Source organism: Achroia grisella, unplaced genomic scaffold (genome assembly GCF_030625045.1).
Source record: "Achroia grisella isolate CSIRO2021 unplaced genomic scaffold, CSIRO_AGI_Agris_v1 utg215, whole genome shotgun sequence".
In the NCBI taxonomy this organism is placed as follows: Eukaryota; Metazoa; Arthropoda; class Insecta; order Lepidoptera; family Pyralidae; genus Achroia; species Achroia grisella.
The window spans coordinates 498,221-516,280 of NW_026712713.1; the positions used below are offsets into that span (position 1 = coordinate 498,221).

Here is an 18,060-nt window from a genome sequence, read left to right on the forward strand (position 1 = left end):
AGTACTACGTCTTTTATAATGTGCCTTATCCCGTCCCATGTTAATCTTTCTTATTTTTGATACTTCTATTAAAAGATATTATCTTTTCCAAGTCATATACAAAAAATAGCCGTATGTAATAAAAGAAAGCGTACAGTTCACATTAATTATCGTATACAGATCTTAATGATTGGTTTTAGTTAAAATGTCTTGTAAATCCTAAAGAAGATTTGTGCCTTACCATTTTTAAGAAGTATTTATTGATGATCGTGGATTGCCTATTAATTTCACTGGCATAATTTTGTTCTTCATACATATATGCAACATTTCATGCACATAATAAGTGAATTTGCAATGCAAAAAATCTTGACGGCGGAATAGAATTAGTCCCATGCACGCGTTGTACAAAATCTCCTGTAGAATTGAGTAAACACTGTATTAATACAAACGAGCTTGCGGCTCACCTGATGGTAACACCAGGAGAATGGCAAGTGCCTTGATGGTCTTTAAGAAAGAACTAAGGCCTTTTCTTGAAGGTTTCAACAATAGTACGGTAATACCAATTTTTCGGCATGTGTCTTGTTACGAAAGGAAGAATAAATATTGAAAACAGATTGGAAACTGTTCGACAGTAACCAAACTAAAAGTCGTACCTGTATAAGGGGTCATTGCGTTGCAAGCGAGAGAGTAATGGTGACCGTATTAAAATAGAAATAGCAATGCAGGATTGAGTATTGTAGCTACATCTATTTAAGAGTCTACAAAGTAAATTGGATGCGAATGTAAGATTATTTGAATGTAGTAGTGTAAAATTGAGAAAGAACCGCCTGTGATACGAATACGATGAATATTTGTGTTATCATTAAAACACGTTATACTCGTACACAACAGTACGTTACGTAACAGAGCAATGAAGTTGTTCTGTGGTACATAGTATGTTTAAAAAATAGGCTTTCAGGATTCGCGGGCAATGTATATTCGATTTTCGAATTTTTGTTGTTGTTGTATTGGACACATGTCCCGATATATTTTTTAATGATAAAAATGTAAAAAATTCTGATGATTATATTAAAAAAAAAATTGTCATGGATCACCCTTATCAATTAGGGGTTAAAATAGTTTACGTCCTATTCACAAACCTACTGAATAAACAGACAAAATTTCATAACAATCGATCAAGCCTTTAGGAGGAGTTTTCTTAAAATATTGTGTTTCGAGAATTTTTTACATAAGTTAGATCTAACATACACAGGTAGTGAATATTTAATAACAGATGAGACCACGATTCCAAGAAGTTCAACAAAAAATTCTACATATAGTTTAAAGTTTATTTTTAGTTAGCTATTTGCTGACAGCAGATATCATAATCTGATCAGAAAGAATAAATAGAAGCGGAAAGTTAATAAGTACGCCATGACATCTAACATATCGAAATATCGTATCAGAGTGTTTTTTATAGAAATCCACTGGAAAAGCCTTACTGATTTTTTTTTAAATTTCTGGTGGATATTTGGTAAATCTAAGATAAGGGCTTTATTGGCTCTTGATAATAAAGGTGGCCTCAGTGTAAAAAATATATATAAGTAATAAAGAAATAGCAATACTACTAGAGTATGTATATGGACAAAATGACAAAACGTCTTTAATCATATATAAATCCCCTTATTTATGAAAGTTAAATCCTAAAAATGCAGAATATTTTATTTAATACCTTGCAATTATTAAAATAGTTAAACAGACTACTGTAACATAGTTTCATTAGAAATTTGTATTTTCAAATTTTAATTATTATCGTATTGCACACTTATATAATTGATTCTGAATAATAGAACTCTTGTGCGCTCTTGGGGCTATGATGAAATGACTTTTAAAAAGTCTATTAGTAAATAGGCTTTTTAAAAGTCATTTGTTAAGGTACCTCTCAGTTTCAGGGTGAGATTAGTCAGGGAAATTACAGAATAAGAGGCATGACAGCTAAGTCCTCGCGAATAGTGGCATGAATGATATCATGGATATCCCATGATAACGTGATGTTCTGGTATATTACTGTTCACCATCAGAAGGGCTAGGTAGCTAGTTAGTCAGCTAGTTTGCATCTCAGCCTCTTTGCCATTTCAATTATATACATAAATCAATTTTACAGAAATAACATTGCATCTAGTATTTATTAGATATTTTCTATGTTTATTGTGTAGATTTACGCAAAATGTAAGTAAATCTATCAATTGCCTAGTACTCATAATACAAGCTCTGCTAGATGGCGTTGTAATTAGTAAAAAGTAGTTTACCCGTGATCATGGTGGTTCAAACACTGCCGAAATACCGGGAACTCAGCAAATATATATAAAACGTGGTAAGATCCCGTGATTTTTACTAATTATACGTATAAATAATGACCGCGTCAAGTTTAAAATAGTATAGATGGCGTTGTGTTTGTAAAAACATTTTTTTAACAATTAAGACAAACTAGTGGATTAGCCATCTGATTGTAAGCAACAATCGTCGCCTATAAACATGAACATGGCCATGTCCCACCCTCCAACCAATACTTGGCTTACATCATAAATATGTGAGACAAAGACACCCAGATGTATAATTTTTAGGATGAAATGTATTAATGAAATAAAAGAAAAAGAATACTAAGGACTTTTTATATTAGGCAGTAGAACAGAACAATTGTTATGAAGAAAACAACAGAGAAGCTGACAGGGAAGCATGTTTCCAGTACTTTGTTGATCCTGGAACAAAGAGACGGCCGGTGTTGATGACGTCGAGTGGGGTCCATATTGATGGTACGTAACAACCCCTTAACTTAGCAGCATCCACCTGTAATAGAAAATTTCTATAACATTTCTTGATACCACGATGATGGCAAACAAGCATACGGCTCATCTGATGATAAACGATTAAACACCAAGAGTAAAATTTGGCCATTTAACAAACCTTGAGCATATATCAGTTTATACAATGTATTTAATACTTTAATCTCTTTTAAAACATAGCCAATTTAATGCCAAGGTTTATACCTAATATTAAATAATATCATTAAATAATTGTTGTGTAGAATTAGAAGAAAACAAAGTAATAAATAAAATACGTTTTCACAAGCGATTTGAACCAAAATTACTGATATTGACATCAAAATATTCTATACTCTATAAGTGTAATAGATATAGAAATATCTTACCTGTAGAAGAACAATCGTTGCAGCCTTTGTCCTTGCAGGAACAGTTGTCTTTGCAGGACCCGTCCTTGCAGGAATCTATCAACAATACATAAAACATGAAATAAAGATTATATTCTTCTTTGAATTCACAAACCTGACCTTCGATAGGTGGACTTGCACTATTTGAGAACCTGATTGAGGGAGAAAAGCTTTCTTGCTGTGTCATTTTAATCTTATGTACTTTTAACACCCCAGTCCTGAAGAAAGGCTTACCGCTACATTCTGTCATATCTATCTATTCTGTAATTATATTAGATGGGTGAATTTCTTTACAAATCCAGTCATAAAAAGCATGAACTATACTGGACTAGCGGTGCCCGATTTTCACCCGGGTGAAATTTATAGGCTGTGTTATTTTGATGTATAAGCTCTATTACTATAAAGTTTCGACAAAATCCGCTCAGTAGTTTTTGATAGAGTAATAAATATTGGTCTATCCATCCATATATACAAACATTCGCGTTTATAATATTAGTAAGATATAGAAGCAAAGTTGGCGACAACCACTTTGCAATGGCAGTTGTTAGCTACGTAATACCGTCTAAGAAGTAATTAGTAGATTCTTTCTTACCTTTGCACGGTTCACAGGGGGAAGGCATCTTGTTTGTTTGATAAATGCTACCGAACTATACCTCTGGCAATCGTCTGTGAATGACAGGTTTGCCTTTTACTATTATGGACTCTGATACTTTTTCGAGTGGCTGCGACTTCTTTGCGATGCAAGAAGCATCTTCATCATCTCTTCGAAGACATGAGCTAGCATGGTGTTAGCGATGATCCTAAAAATAAATATGGATGATACCTGCGGTGTAGCTAGCGAAGCTGGATGCGGTTTCAAATCGTTTTGACGCAGTTGAGTTTTATACCTCTGAAGAGTTTACAAAAAATGCAACATTTAGAACAAAAATGTAAAAAAGTGTTAGCTATTATGTTAGTGGTTCTACGCGACAATAGTGTTCTGGTGCAGTGATAATACGAGGAAAAAATCAATAAGATATTTATCAAGCTATATGACTTAGATTTAGTACAAAAAACTACATACCTACGACTTATTATTTAATATTTATTAACTATTTCATTCGATTACTCAATTAATAGAAATAAACAATATATAAGTGTCTATTTGTCGTTTCATAAATTAACAGATTTTCACTAAATGCATATGAAAGTATATACAGAGCCTACAATAAAAGATAAATTAAAAAAAAATGTCAGAATATGTATTTGTCTGTTTGTTCTTAGTAATCTTTGTACTAGCAAATAGCTAATGTCATAAGCAGTAAATTAGGCTAGTTTCATTGTAGTTATATTATAGGAATGAATATAATATTTTAAGGAAAGTAATATTTTACAAATGAACATCCATTTCACCACTGAACAACCCACCGTTTACATTTATTGTTAGGTTTCAGTTTTCAAGTTCCGAAACTGACATAAAAACTGTTGTTTTCTCCTATCAATGTAATACTATCCTGACCTATTACAAATTATGGTGAATCTAACACAAAGCCTTCAATGAATATTATTTTTACATTTTAATGTATATAAATTAGTATCACATTATAATATTAATAATTAGTCCTACATTTTTTTATACGGTAAACAGAACACATGTTTGTTTTCTGTTTAAGCAATCGTTAAGGGTGTACTCAATAACTTGACTTTGCTTAGTAAGTATATAAGACTCAGTATATTACTATTCGCAACACCGATTTGAAAAACTGGTCAATCGACGATACTAAGGAAGTTAAGTTAAGACTTTTTCAATTAGCAATTCTATTGTTGGTTTCCGCACGAATTACTACGATCTTGGAGACGAATATCTTCATGTACCGAGTACATTTCCTGTTCACCGCAAGGTCTCCGTTTGTGGGAAGCAATCAATATTTAAGTTTAAAATTAATAACATTTAGATCATTCTCATCCGGAACAGAGCGGACTCATCCAGCGATGATGGCTACGATTTGTGAGACTGTGGAAGGTATGGATGGTATACTTATTTCTATACTTTATTACTTCTACCTTTAGTACCTCTATTACCTTTCTTTGGACTAATTGCATAATTATTGGTTTAATTTTCTAATTTGTGTACGTCCCAATAATACATTATCATATATCAATAAATCTATTTAGCTATGTTTAACAAATCATTGTATTTTAAACATAATATTATGATTTTTCATATTTTAATTTAGAATTACATTAAATTACGTCAATTGGTTTCAATTAGTTTTATAAATATTTTTATTTATAAATATAAAAATCTCTAATTTCGCCTAATTCTATGACTTTTGTATAATCCATTCATTTGTAGACAGGGTTATTTAAGAAATATCTAAAGCTGAACTTGTAGATAAGTTCAGCTTAATAGTAGATATTAATTAACAACTTTTATAACTTTTACAACTTTTTTATATCTCACAAATAAATTTAATGCCGTAGAAGGGAACAACGACGGTAGATACCGAAAACAGAAAACAAGAGTGTTGAGCGCCTGATAATATCATTATAGCATTATGTACTTGAAACGTTTTGAATTCGTTCTGGAGAAGCAGAAAGCAGTCTATATATTTTTTGATTGTATAGAAAAGTACCTAACTATCAATAAAAGTACATACTATAGTAACATCTAGTCTTCGTCAGTTCAGTACAGTCACATTCATTACCAGTAACTTTGCTATAGTCCTTTTCTATATCTATCTCTAAGACTATCGCAAATATAATGTAATTAATAAATTATTATACATACCTACATCTTGATCTTAAAGTTAGCTATAATATTCATATTAAAAATTGTTTCTTCTCTGCAGAATCCATATTGAAACCAGAATGCAAAGAAGACAGCGCCACCTGTAATAAACTACCCAACGCTATATGCTACAGAAAACACAACAACTATAATAACGCTATTAAAGTGATTTTGAATGTATTGGGAATAATAGTTGCAATATTGGCCTCTTACATGATAATTAATACCGATTCCAAATTGTACATAATATTCTGGCTCTGCTATTCTGTTCTGAGGAGAATGATGTTAAAATCCAAGAAACAACAAAAATGTAATTAGTTAATTTTATTGTGAAATCTTATACATGTAACTTATACACTAACCAATAAGTAATGGCACTGAATTATTTATTATTAATCTTAAGTTATTTAAATTGTTTTATTATTAATAAATAATGAAATTTAAGTTGTTTTTTTTCTATAAATTGTGATTGGTCAGAAGAGTCAGGATTTACAGAGAAGTACTCTGTAAATCCTGACTCTTCTTAATAAAAACGGTCGTTACATATTGATGTTTTTGATTCGATATCAAGTCTTTGATAATATCGAAACATTGATGCACCGGTAAAATCTATAAAAGAAGGTGACAAAATGACCTCTTTTATAATATACAATTCACCTTATGTTACAGGTGCTCATCAGGTAATCACTTATCATGAGGCCAACCGCAAGCTCCTTTGTCCCCTATGATATAAAACATAAAAAAGGAAAACATCGATGTTTTTTAACCTTAATGTTTACCATGAGACCACATATGGTCACATATTTTTTTTATATCAAGGATTTTTTAAGCATAGGTATATAAACATATTGATATGTGGCAGTCTTAAAATATTTATTCGAATGTATTATTAGGACGTACACAATATATGAAATTAACCCAATAACTATGCAATTAATTCAAGAAAAGGAAATGACTATTTATTATACTTTAATATTATATTATAATCCATGAGCTTATATATTTTGCTTATTTATATCTCAATACTATCTACTTATTAAATTGCACCGCCTTACTATCTCTAATCAACGCGACGACGGATGACTGGTAGAGAATGCCGTGTATACAATTTTGCGTGCAAAAGAATTCTCCGTATATAATTTTCATAATATTTCTAATATCTGCTTCACACGAATTTCGTAATTAAAGCCTTTCAGGTATATTTATATTATTTCAAAAATAATATAGAGTTCATGTTACTCGCACACAAATCAAAACACAGCTTGCAAAGCAAAACTGATACTGTATACAGTTAAAAATAACGATCAACGGAGGAAATTATTAATACATTGTATGTTAACACACTCTATGTACGCTTTGGGCACAAGTTAACAAGTATCACAGGCGGAGCGTGACGAAGGCAAGGAACTCTGGTTTCTATTGTTGCAGTGACAGCTCCCATAGTTATAATTAACGAGTGTACGTTATGCGATTTAGAGAACTTGCTTATTAGAAATTTGTTATGCAGTATATATCTTGACGACTGTAATCCCATTTGGGGTGGCAGAGTCATTGTCGATTGAAGACGTCGCATCGTGTTGAACTTTTTATTTATTTATTTATAATTGCACATGCATATACATAAATTTACATATGATAAATTAACAATACACTTAGACTCTGTTTAAAGAGTATGGCAAATTTGTGAAAAATTAAAGAGTATGTAAAATTTAGCGGTGTTTTCTGGTGAGGTCGAAATTGGATAATTTTTGTCTTAGTCATATTAATTTGAAGGTTGTGATCTAGAAGCCAATTCTGTGTAGTGACAAAGATTTCGGATATATGTGAGTTATTGTCGCGATTAGGACATTCGAATAATAACGATATATCATCGGCAAACAGAACACATGCTGAGTTTGTAATTTTTGGAAGGTCATTTATGTATATAAGAAACAATACACATCCCAGAACACTCCCCTGAGGAATGGAGTGATTAATGTTTCGTTTTTCAGATGTGACTTAATACTTGACATGGACTTATTTCGTTCAGTATACTGAAATTAAGACGAAGCGACGCGTCGCAAATATGTAATAACGTTAGTTATCTCAGTGTTTCTTAACAATTACAAACTATTCGGGGTTGATATTTATGTATTTCATATTTTGGTATCATGTTATACGTTCTCGTTACATGATTGACTGACTTTTAGCTAACTTTTAGCAGAGAAAAAAATCTCAAAGAATGGTCTTATAATTATAGATATATAGATTTGCATAGTAATAACAATAGAATTATTTTGGTTTGAGACAGAAATATAGATTGTCACAAAGAATAAAATGGCAAACGATGGTGAGTGGCAACCGTCACCTATGTGTATACAGGAACTGCACCAGGGATATCATATCCTGATGCGCCTACAGAATTTCTCATACGTTGTCATTCCAGAGGACCAAATGTATATATATCATACATATAACCATGTAATTTCACTGGCATATACCCTGCAACCAAAACACAGCCCACTAAGAGAACTCAGTGGAGCTTGAGAGGATAAGTGACAATATTTAAGTGTTTTTAAAATTGAGATAAGCGACATCATTAATAACACTGTCACTGTTTCACTGTCGGTTCCTTGAACCAGGCGAAATACCAAAAAAGTTACGTAACGTATATTATCTGCCATCTTTTGGTTTTTGCCAAAAAAAGCACTTTAGATCGTTGACTCCAATATGGCTGACTTAATTGGTGCAAAAAACAAGTACTTATATGAATTATACAATGGCAATAGCTCAAGACTGAAATTCATTTTTATGGGACAAACACACGAGTAAATAATTTCCATTAAAGAATACAGTAAATCTGTTATCTTATAATAATAATAAACCTAGAGATTTAATAAAGCGCCATTAGTCCTAGGCTAAGTAGTAAGTGTAGTAAGTGTTAGACAACTGATGGAAATACTTAAATAGAGAAATAAATAAATACATAAATAAATTATTTAAGGTCTTTATTATATAAATAAGGTTATACCTATATCTTCTGCGTCTAATTGGATCAATATCTCTCAAATGCAGTAGTCACTGGACATGAATTTATATGGTCGGTAACTTATTTATAATAATTATGAGTGCCTGACACCGTTCAATGTATACAAGTACTTACTTTTAAACACATACAAAGCATTATAGTATAAAATATAAATATATATATCAAATATGTGACAGTATAAAAATATAGTAGATTACGATTGTATAAACGTATTAGAATAAATAACACAATTAACCGGTTCACACACATAAGTAATATTTATTGAGAATAGTTTCTCTTTTTAAAGTCGGCTGATGAGTGCCTACGTTTAGTTCAAAGTAGTGAATATTCCTATATTTTTTGTGGTTAAAAATTATTCGAAATTATAGATGATCCTATGAAAAGTTTTGGTCTCGTGCTATTTAAGGTGAATAGGTATATTACAATGTTAAATCTTGACAAAAGAATTCATTATCAAGCAAATAATTGAATAAATAAATAAAGATAAAAAACTGTATTTTTATCTACCCTCTTTCATTTCATTTTATCTCTACGTAAACCAGTCCTGCTTTATCACAGTTAAACCCAAATTTGAAGATGAAGACGTAAAATTTAAAAAATGCTTTCCTGTTCTTCTTCTTTTACAAATTCAAACTGAACAAGCAAAGATCATGACGTATAATGCTATGCTCTTCATCTGTCCGATACATAGGTTATATCACTTTACAACTTAGGTATCCATCCACCAAGAACAATTTCAAATTCTAAATGGAACAGGAAATAACGTATTGGTCTCGGCTCAGCTGCAATGAACTGCTAGTTATCCAATATACGAAGTACAAACCTTGCGATCTTGTTATCGACTCAGTATAATAAAAGATTTATCAAATGTAGTATTTTTGTCTCTATGTTACCGTGTCTATTTAAAGACGGAACATACTTTGCTGGATATCTTTTGCCACAAATTTTATCAGACAATTGCCATGAAAACGATGTCTGAGGTTTTTTGTAGCAAAATTTGGGTTGTTAGACTACTAATTAATAGGTCGAAAAATATTAAAAATGAACAAACTGTCAAACATTGCTGTATTATACATATTTTATCAATAATCAGTGCAAAAATATATTGTAATAAATTAATAACTATTTCTGTCTTGAACTGATTAACTAATGAGAACAACATAACCTCTAATTTATTTTATTGAAGCAATAAAACGATGCATCAGATAGGTACGTACTTACATTTCTACAATGGTGCAATGGGTCGACGACATTCACTGCACACTGAGTTTGCTTTCTGTATTATACATTGTAAGTGTAATACAAGTGTATAATTGTAATGTGTTTTTAACAATTATTATTACCAACCATAGAAAAATAATATTTTTATCATACCACCAAGGACATAATCGAAACAGCTTTAACGTGGTTGTTAAAACAGTGGCTTTAAATTATTTCTTTTGAATGTCAATAAATTACCCACCTATTGTCTAATCTATAATCCTTATATTATAGATTGGATAATCCTTATATATTCGTTTGTTTTAAATAAAATCATGAATGTAGTGGATTAAGGGATGAGGAACAAATTGACACATTTGCTTATCTTACTAATATTATAAATGCGAAAGTTTGTGTATGCAATAGATGGAGGAATGTTTGTCTCTCTTTCACGCAAAAACTATTGAACGGATTTTGGTGAAACTTTTCAGTAATATAGCTTATACATCAGAATAACATATAGTATATAAATTTTATGCGGGTGAAACTAGTTATTGAAACTACTAGTTGTTTATAATTTATTTAGACACAGACATTATATTAATTTATATATGAACTATGAAATGACTGCCATGGACATTTAGTTATTATCTGTTCACATCTAGATTCACGATTACCGTATATATACTATTTAACAAAATATATCCAAAATCATTACAATGTGATCATACGTACATATACATATATGTTCTCTTATCTGTGATTGTGCTACTGATCTTGAGTTCGATCCCTACACAGTACAAACATTTGTATTCATGAGCATGACTGTGTGTATTGGTCTATTTTTTTTGGCCTACTTTAATACTGTTGGGCGCAGCTGGTCATTACAGCTTCACCGGACAATAGGGAGCGAGTGCAGATGGACTCCAAACCCGCGTACAGACTTTTGAAACGTCTGAAGGCCAACTCCCGCCTGACAGATACGTGTACTTAGTCTGAGAGTGTATTGGCCTAATTTCTATATAATTGTATGTATTTAAAATACGTTTATCAGTTGTATAGTACTCATACAAGCTGTGCTTTGTTTAAGAACAGACACCTTTGTGCATTTACTTATAATGCAATGGAAAATTTTATATATAAACACAAACATAGGTACATTGCTAGATATATAGATGCAGTAAAGTATATAACTTATACTATAATAGTTCTTTGTGCATAATAAATGTTATAATTATATAGAAAATGAAAACAACAGCCATTATTGATTACTAAATTTCCTTTATAATAAGGTAATTATAAAGAAAATTAAATAATTTCTTCTAAATAAAGACAATTAGATCAGGAAGGCTTCGCATAAGATTTAATAAAAATTTCGTCTTTACAAGGTTTCTAAACTTATCTTTGGCAAATACAATGTGTCGTAATAAAAACTACTGATCACCCAGTGGTCGAAATTCGACCATAATTAATTTAACATTCGGTAAGAAGATAGTCAAATAATATTAATCTATTCTCAATTTGACCACAGACTTTAACAATAAACAAAAGAGTGCATGTGTGTGTCAATTACATGGTAATGTGTGTAAATTTTTTGTTATTAGTTTTATGTATTTGTATGCATAATTAAAAAAAATATTTGTACTCCTTCTCTATATAAACTATAAGTATGCGAAATTTCATACACCATCCGTTCGTCCGCGAAATTATTGTAAAAAGGAGAATAACGTGTTTGCCCCACGTATTACTACATATTGTAAGGGCTCATTGATTTTTTTAAACACACAGTTATGTTATTGATTATGAAGCACCTCTCTGTAAAAGAAAATATTTTTGAAATTGTTGTAACTATATAACAACCGCCCATTGTTAGGTAACAACATATTATTAATATGTGCAACACAGAGATCTGTGTTGCACATGGTAATAATATGTTTTTACTCATTTGTACATATTAATATAAGTAGCTGAATTGTCTAAAGGGGAATAATTTTATTTCAATTATCTTTTCTATCGAACTACATTAATTGTCTGCTCTGCGTAACATTTTCTTTGTTTTTGGAATATTTTTGGTTGATAGCCCGCTCCTATTGATCGCAGCGTAATGTTATGTAAACGATCTCGGTGGCATAGCGGTTTAGCACACCGCTTTATATGTCCGATGGTCGCGGGTTCGATTCCTCGCAATGTATAAACATTTGTATTGATGTGAATAATTGTTTTCCATGTATGTATATACAAAAAAATGTGTCTATATATTTATATCAGTTGTCTAGGACCCATAACATAAGCTCTGCAATCCTTGGTATTAGACGGCGCTGTGTAAATTATCCTGAGATATTACTATTATTATTATGTAGCCATTCTTTAACCATAGACTTTTACGATAAATGGACAATCCAACACCAAAAGAATTTATAAATTCAAACCAGTAACTACTGGTTGAGATTAGAACGTTCAAGCAAACAAACAAACAAAAGAAACACTTCAGTTCTATGGTATTGTTTTAGATGACAGGTTCAGATCTATTAAGAGAGTGATACCATGATTATTCAACGTGCATTGTGTTTCACAATATTTAGCTCTCAATGTTATTCCACTTCGGTTTGGGATCGGAACCGGTTTGTTCGCCGCCTGTTTTTGTTTACGACTTTCTGATCATTTTATTGTAGGTATCTCTACCAGCCACGGAGGTACTCCGCTATAAGTTACTTTACTATCTTATTGTAGTACAGGGGCTATGATGCATAATCATACAGATATTATAAATGCAATAGTCTGTCTATCTGTCTACTTGTTATCTCTTCAAGACTGAAAATATCTTACAGAATTTCGGCGTAAACATATATATCTATGTAACCCGATGATAATATTGTCTATGTAATGTAATAATCTACAATTATTTTTATCCTACTGGATGTTAATTTCATTTACATATTTTTTTAGATATAATATTACTATACCTAAAAAGTATGACGGCCGCGGCCGCCTTACTTTCTATTGTCGCGGATTCGATTCCTCACACCGACACAAACAATCATATTGTTGGGTGGATTAGGAGGTGTTTTATACATTGTTTATGTATTTACAAAAAAAATGTTTGTATGTAATTATCATTTAGTATATTTAACACAAAATGTGCTTAGCTTGGAATTATAAGACACTGTATGAATTGTAAATGTGTGAATTTTATATTATACTAACGATCCGTCCCGGCTTCGCACGGATGCATTACAAATCTTTGAATTTCTTGGCTTGTTCTATAACGCTTGTATAATACGAATGTTTTTAAAATTATATGTATAATTATTTTTATAATAATAATATAAACTTTCCTCTTGAATCACTATATATTGATGCCGCATTAAAATCCGTTACTTAATTTAAAAGATGTAAGCTAACAGACAGCGGCGGCGACTCTGTTTTATATGTATGTACTATGTAAAGATTGCACACTTGCACGTTTATAATATTCATATGGATGTATAGATGTTAATCTGATGACGGTCTCCATGACTACGGCAGGCTGGGTTCTGATCGTCCGATTCCCCCACGTAGCAACTCAGTTATTGACCCGACAACTCGCCGCCCGTTCTAGATGTCTGGGGACCGCGGCTGCGCGCGCACCCCTTCCACACCGGTCTAGAAATAGTCCAGCCTAGGCTGGCAGAGGCGCGATGCCTGCTCCCTGCGACTCCTGTAAAAGTAAGAAACATTTTTTTATATTTTATTGATTTTTAGTTCATGTATGGTAATTTGTTTCTTTAATTGATTGATACCAATCTACCACGTGTTGCTTTTGTTATTGTTTTTACCGGTTTACCGCGGCGTGGTCTGTGACGCAGTATAATATAGGTACTGCGCTTCAATTTTAGCAATGTGTTCGTTTTTCCTTATTCAGAATAACCAATTTGTTTATTACATGTTTAAATTTAAAAAAATGAATAAGGGAACACTAAATGAACAATAAGTAGTTTATAATTTATTTTAATACAAACTATTTTATTTAATTAAAATAACTTATTCCGTATCTTTAAATCACATAAAACGTTACATATTTTGTTTATTATTAATATATTAAATTAAAAAATATAATCATGCGGCTAAAATTAGGTTTTTTTATAAGTAGGTATATCTTGTAATAACAAAAATAATGTTTCAGATATAAAAAAATATACCCTGTTTATGTCTAAAAATAAAGTTTTTATTCCAAAGATCTTTTAAAATATTGAAAATTAATTCATAAATTATTCTTTTATCCATAGGACGTTTTATTTACAACCTATAAATTATTACTTACAAATACATAATAAATGATTTTTTTATGTGATTAATTAACTTATTTTTTTACAAATTTGCGTAGATATAATAACTTACTTTGTATACACTTATAACATTATAATAAAAATAACATTTGCACATGTAGCTTTCATACTCTTCAAAATAACTTAATAAATTATACACGTGTAAAAATAATGTTTTTATAACATAGGTATACAAGTCAGCTTTTTATTACATTACTCTTCGATAGAGTTAATCTTGTAACAAATGAATGATATATCGTAAATTCCAATGATATCATTGTCAATTGCCGATATATAAAAACTATACATTACGCTACATCAACCTGAGAAACATGTTATTTTAAACTGTTACATAATTAGGGTTCCCTAAGTACAAGATGAGTAGGGGTGTACCCTATTCATCAGTTTCGTGTTCATTACCATTATATAGTATTTTTATACTCATCCAAAAATTTCGGATTGTAAAAATTAGATACCGCTAGGTTTTTGTATGTATTTATTAGAGAATTTGTGTCACAGTAAAAATTTTAAATTAAATAAAAATTACAGTTTTTTTGTCCAACTTCAAAATGGATAAACTTTTTAGTTCTAGTCTTTTTATACGCTGTAATATCGTCGTAGAATTTATGATTCTATGAAATAGTATGAAATTGTTACATAAATTTAATTATATATAGTAAACTATTATTGACTTTTAAGGCATTACAACCGGCATTGTCCGCCGCCATTTTGTATCGCCAACCTGCATATAAATGGACGCGCTATTGACTAGCGGTCAATTAATTATACCGTTTTATAATGTGAACAACAAAAATTTGCCCTATCATAAAATAATCAATACGTTGAATTAAAATAATCTCAAAAATAATTGTAAAGGTTTTATCAAAAACTTATACTTGATAACAGTCAGTTTGAAAATTTTAACTAAAGTAATAATGTCTTTACATGGTACAAAATTAAAGTCACTTCCACTGTCTGGTCTCTTACATATTTTAAATTATGCAGCGGATTTTACTGCAGTTTTTAGCATAGAGTGGTTCAAGAGGAAGGTTTGTATGTATAATACATGTGCACCTGTGCGAAGCCGGGGCGAGTAGCTGCTAATGGAATATTTACCATGATAATATTATTTCCAGTGAACTAACATTATAAGTAGGAAAAAACAAATAATACACTACCGATCTAAAAAAATATTTCACGGACATATAGAAAGCTACATTATCAGCCAGTACTAAAAACAATATCTATGCGGAATCATCGTACTCGAGTTCGTCGTGCACTTATCAAATTTTTTACACTGTGGTTCAACTACAAAATAAGATAGGGTTACTCAAGTACAAGGCCGCGTTATTGGAGAAAAAATAATGAAGGTGCGGCCGATATCTTTATTCATCACACGTACACCTGCTCTGTGGTTTTAGGGTTTTATTAGATTTTTACATTGGTCTAATCTGTAAAAATGGTCAAATATCTGCAACAGAACGTCGGAAAGTCAATAACACTAAATAAGTGTACAATACGTAAGCTAATTCTACTAATATTGTTCGTGGGTATATTTGTGGATGGATGGATTTTAATGAAACTTTATAATAATCTAGTTTATATACTAAAATAACACATAGGTTATACATTTCATGCGAGTGAAACCGCGGGGAAAGCTAGTACATACTGAAAAATACATTTCTATAAGTAATGAGGCAATATAATATCACCTGTCTTAGTTATATTTTAAAGAAACCGTGTCTAATTTCCAGTATTTTTATGTAATGGGAACGGGAAACAGACTGGTTTATAAGTCTAAATTAATTTATAAGCGCACGCGTAAATGGTAATCATTGCACGTACATGAACAGCACTACAAACATCACGTTATTATGTGTTACCCGCTAATCACTCGTGCGTTGCCGTTACACATACCGGACTAAGACATCATTCCTTTTGTTCAGTTATTTTACTGCCTAAAGTGCATCCTACAACCGAAACACAACTTACTGAGGCTAAAATAGGGGAGACTGATGCGAGTACCTGTTCGATGATGATGCGAGTTCAGCGAAGACGCAGACGAGTTTTTACAGTCTATCTACCTGTACCTGTACAGTCCTAGTAGTAAAAAGTAATTGGTTTTATCACCTGCGTATTTTATTTATGGTATGTTTGTTCGCCAGGCACGTGCCAGGGCGGCTCGGCCGCCTGCGGCGCCAACTGCACATGCGGCCCTAGCTGCGTGTGCGGGGACGGCAAGTCCTCCGGTATTTACTTGAACACTTTACAAAACAATAAATAAATTGAACACTGTATTGTTACATTGTAAATTATGCACTGTAATAATTATATTTTGTATGTAGTGCATTTAAGTAAAATAATGAAGTTTAAGTAAAAGGATGCACAATTCTCTAATTCAATAATCTACAAGGATTTTTCATGTGACTCCATGCGTTGCCATTCTTTCATATGAATTAATTTCATTTATTACCGGTGACTTCATTACCGGTGTATATTTTTTATTTACATTGCAAACAAGATGACGTCTCGCCTGATGGTAAGAGTTAACCATCATTTGTATAGGTACATGAAGGGAATTATTATGCACCTCCCGTGGTACCACCTACGCGTTGTCATTCTGGAGGACGTTGGTGCCACGCATCCGATCTGAAAAACCGTCGACTTATTATATAGAAATATCTAGATAATAAATCTACAAAACATATATACCTATACGTATATATTTATAAAATACACTACTCAAACCAAGCTGCTCGGTGACTAAAATAGGTAAGAGATAGTCATACAATTTTGTACAAAATTTGCGTCTGTAAAAGTTTTATTTTAATAGAAACTAGTTCTTATTTCAACAAAAGAGGACATATAAAATGTGCTCACATATATGTCAATAAGTAATTTTTATTTTCTCATTACAGGTGGCAAGCCTTGCTGCCAAGGCGGAGGCAAGAAATAAACAATGATTAAAATTACATCTTCATTGTCTCTAATTTAAATTTTATTAATTATTAACCTATCTACACTATATTTATACTAGAATTTAATAGACATAACCCGTAATACGTATAATGTAGTCTCAAAAATATAATTACAATATTGTGTCGTCATGAAATATAAATGATAAGTTAATTTTATGTCTATAATAATATATCGTATTATAATTATATAATCTTTTTAGTAGATGATAATGTAATATTTACTACGCCCACGCTAACGGTGTACTCTGGCGGGGCGTTATAAACACTTAGAATTAAATTAGGATGCTAATCACTAAACGGCGAATTAACGACCCTATTAGATACTTTACTAGTAATGGGACTAATATTACTAACAATTCCCTTCACCTAGGTATTATATTATAGTAATATGTATTTACTAACTATAGATAAGTTATGTACGCTAAGAGCTAAATGTAATAATTATAATAAATAATTTTGTCACATTCAGTGTTGGAAAGCTTTCCAAGCATGGACAATGCTTAGTACTTGTAATACTCATTTAGTTTTAAGTCTATGTACGCATATATGCATAATATTCTATGTAGTATCTAATGGTATAACCATATTTAAATAAA

General features: G+C 31.3%; 1 protein-coding gene across 1 annotated transcript; it reads left to right on the plus strand.

The window, feature by feature from the left end:
- The first annotated feature begins 463 nt into the window (after positions 1-463).
- Positions 464-6,328, plus strand: LOC131842204 (uncharacterized). The gene is made up of 4 exons (XM_059190735.1): positions 464-532; positions 2,639-2,771; positions 5,139-5,186; positions 6,016-6,328. The coding sequence occupies exons 1-4, from the start codon at positions 464-466 to the stop codon at positions 6,270-6,272; spliced, it is 507 nt and encodes a 168-aa protein (XP_059046718.1). The 3' UTR covers positions 6,273-6,328.
- The last annotated feature ends 11,732 nt before the right edge of the window (positions 6,329-18,060 follow it).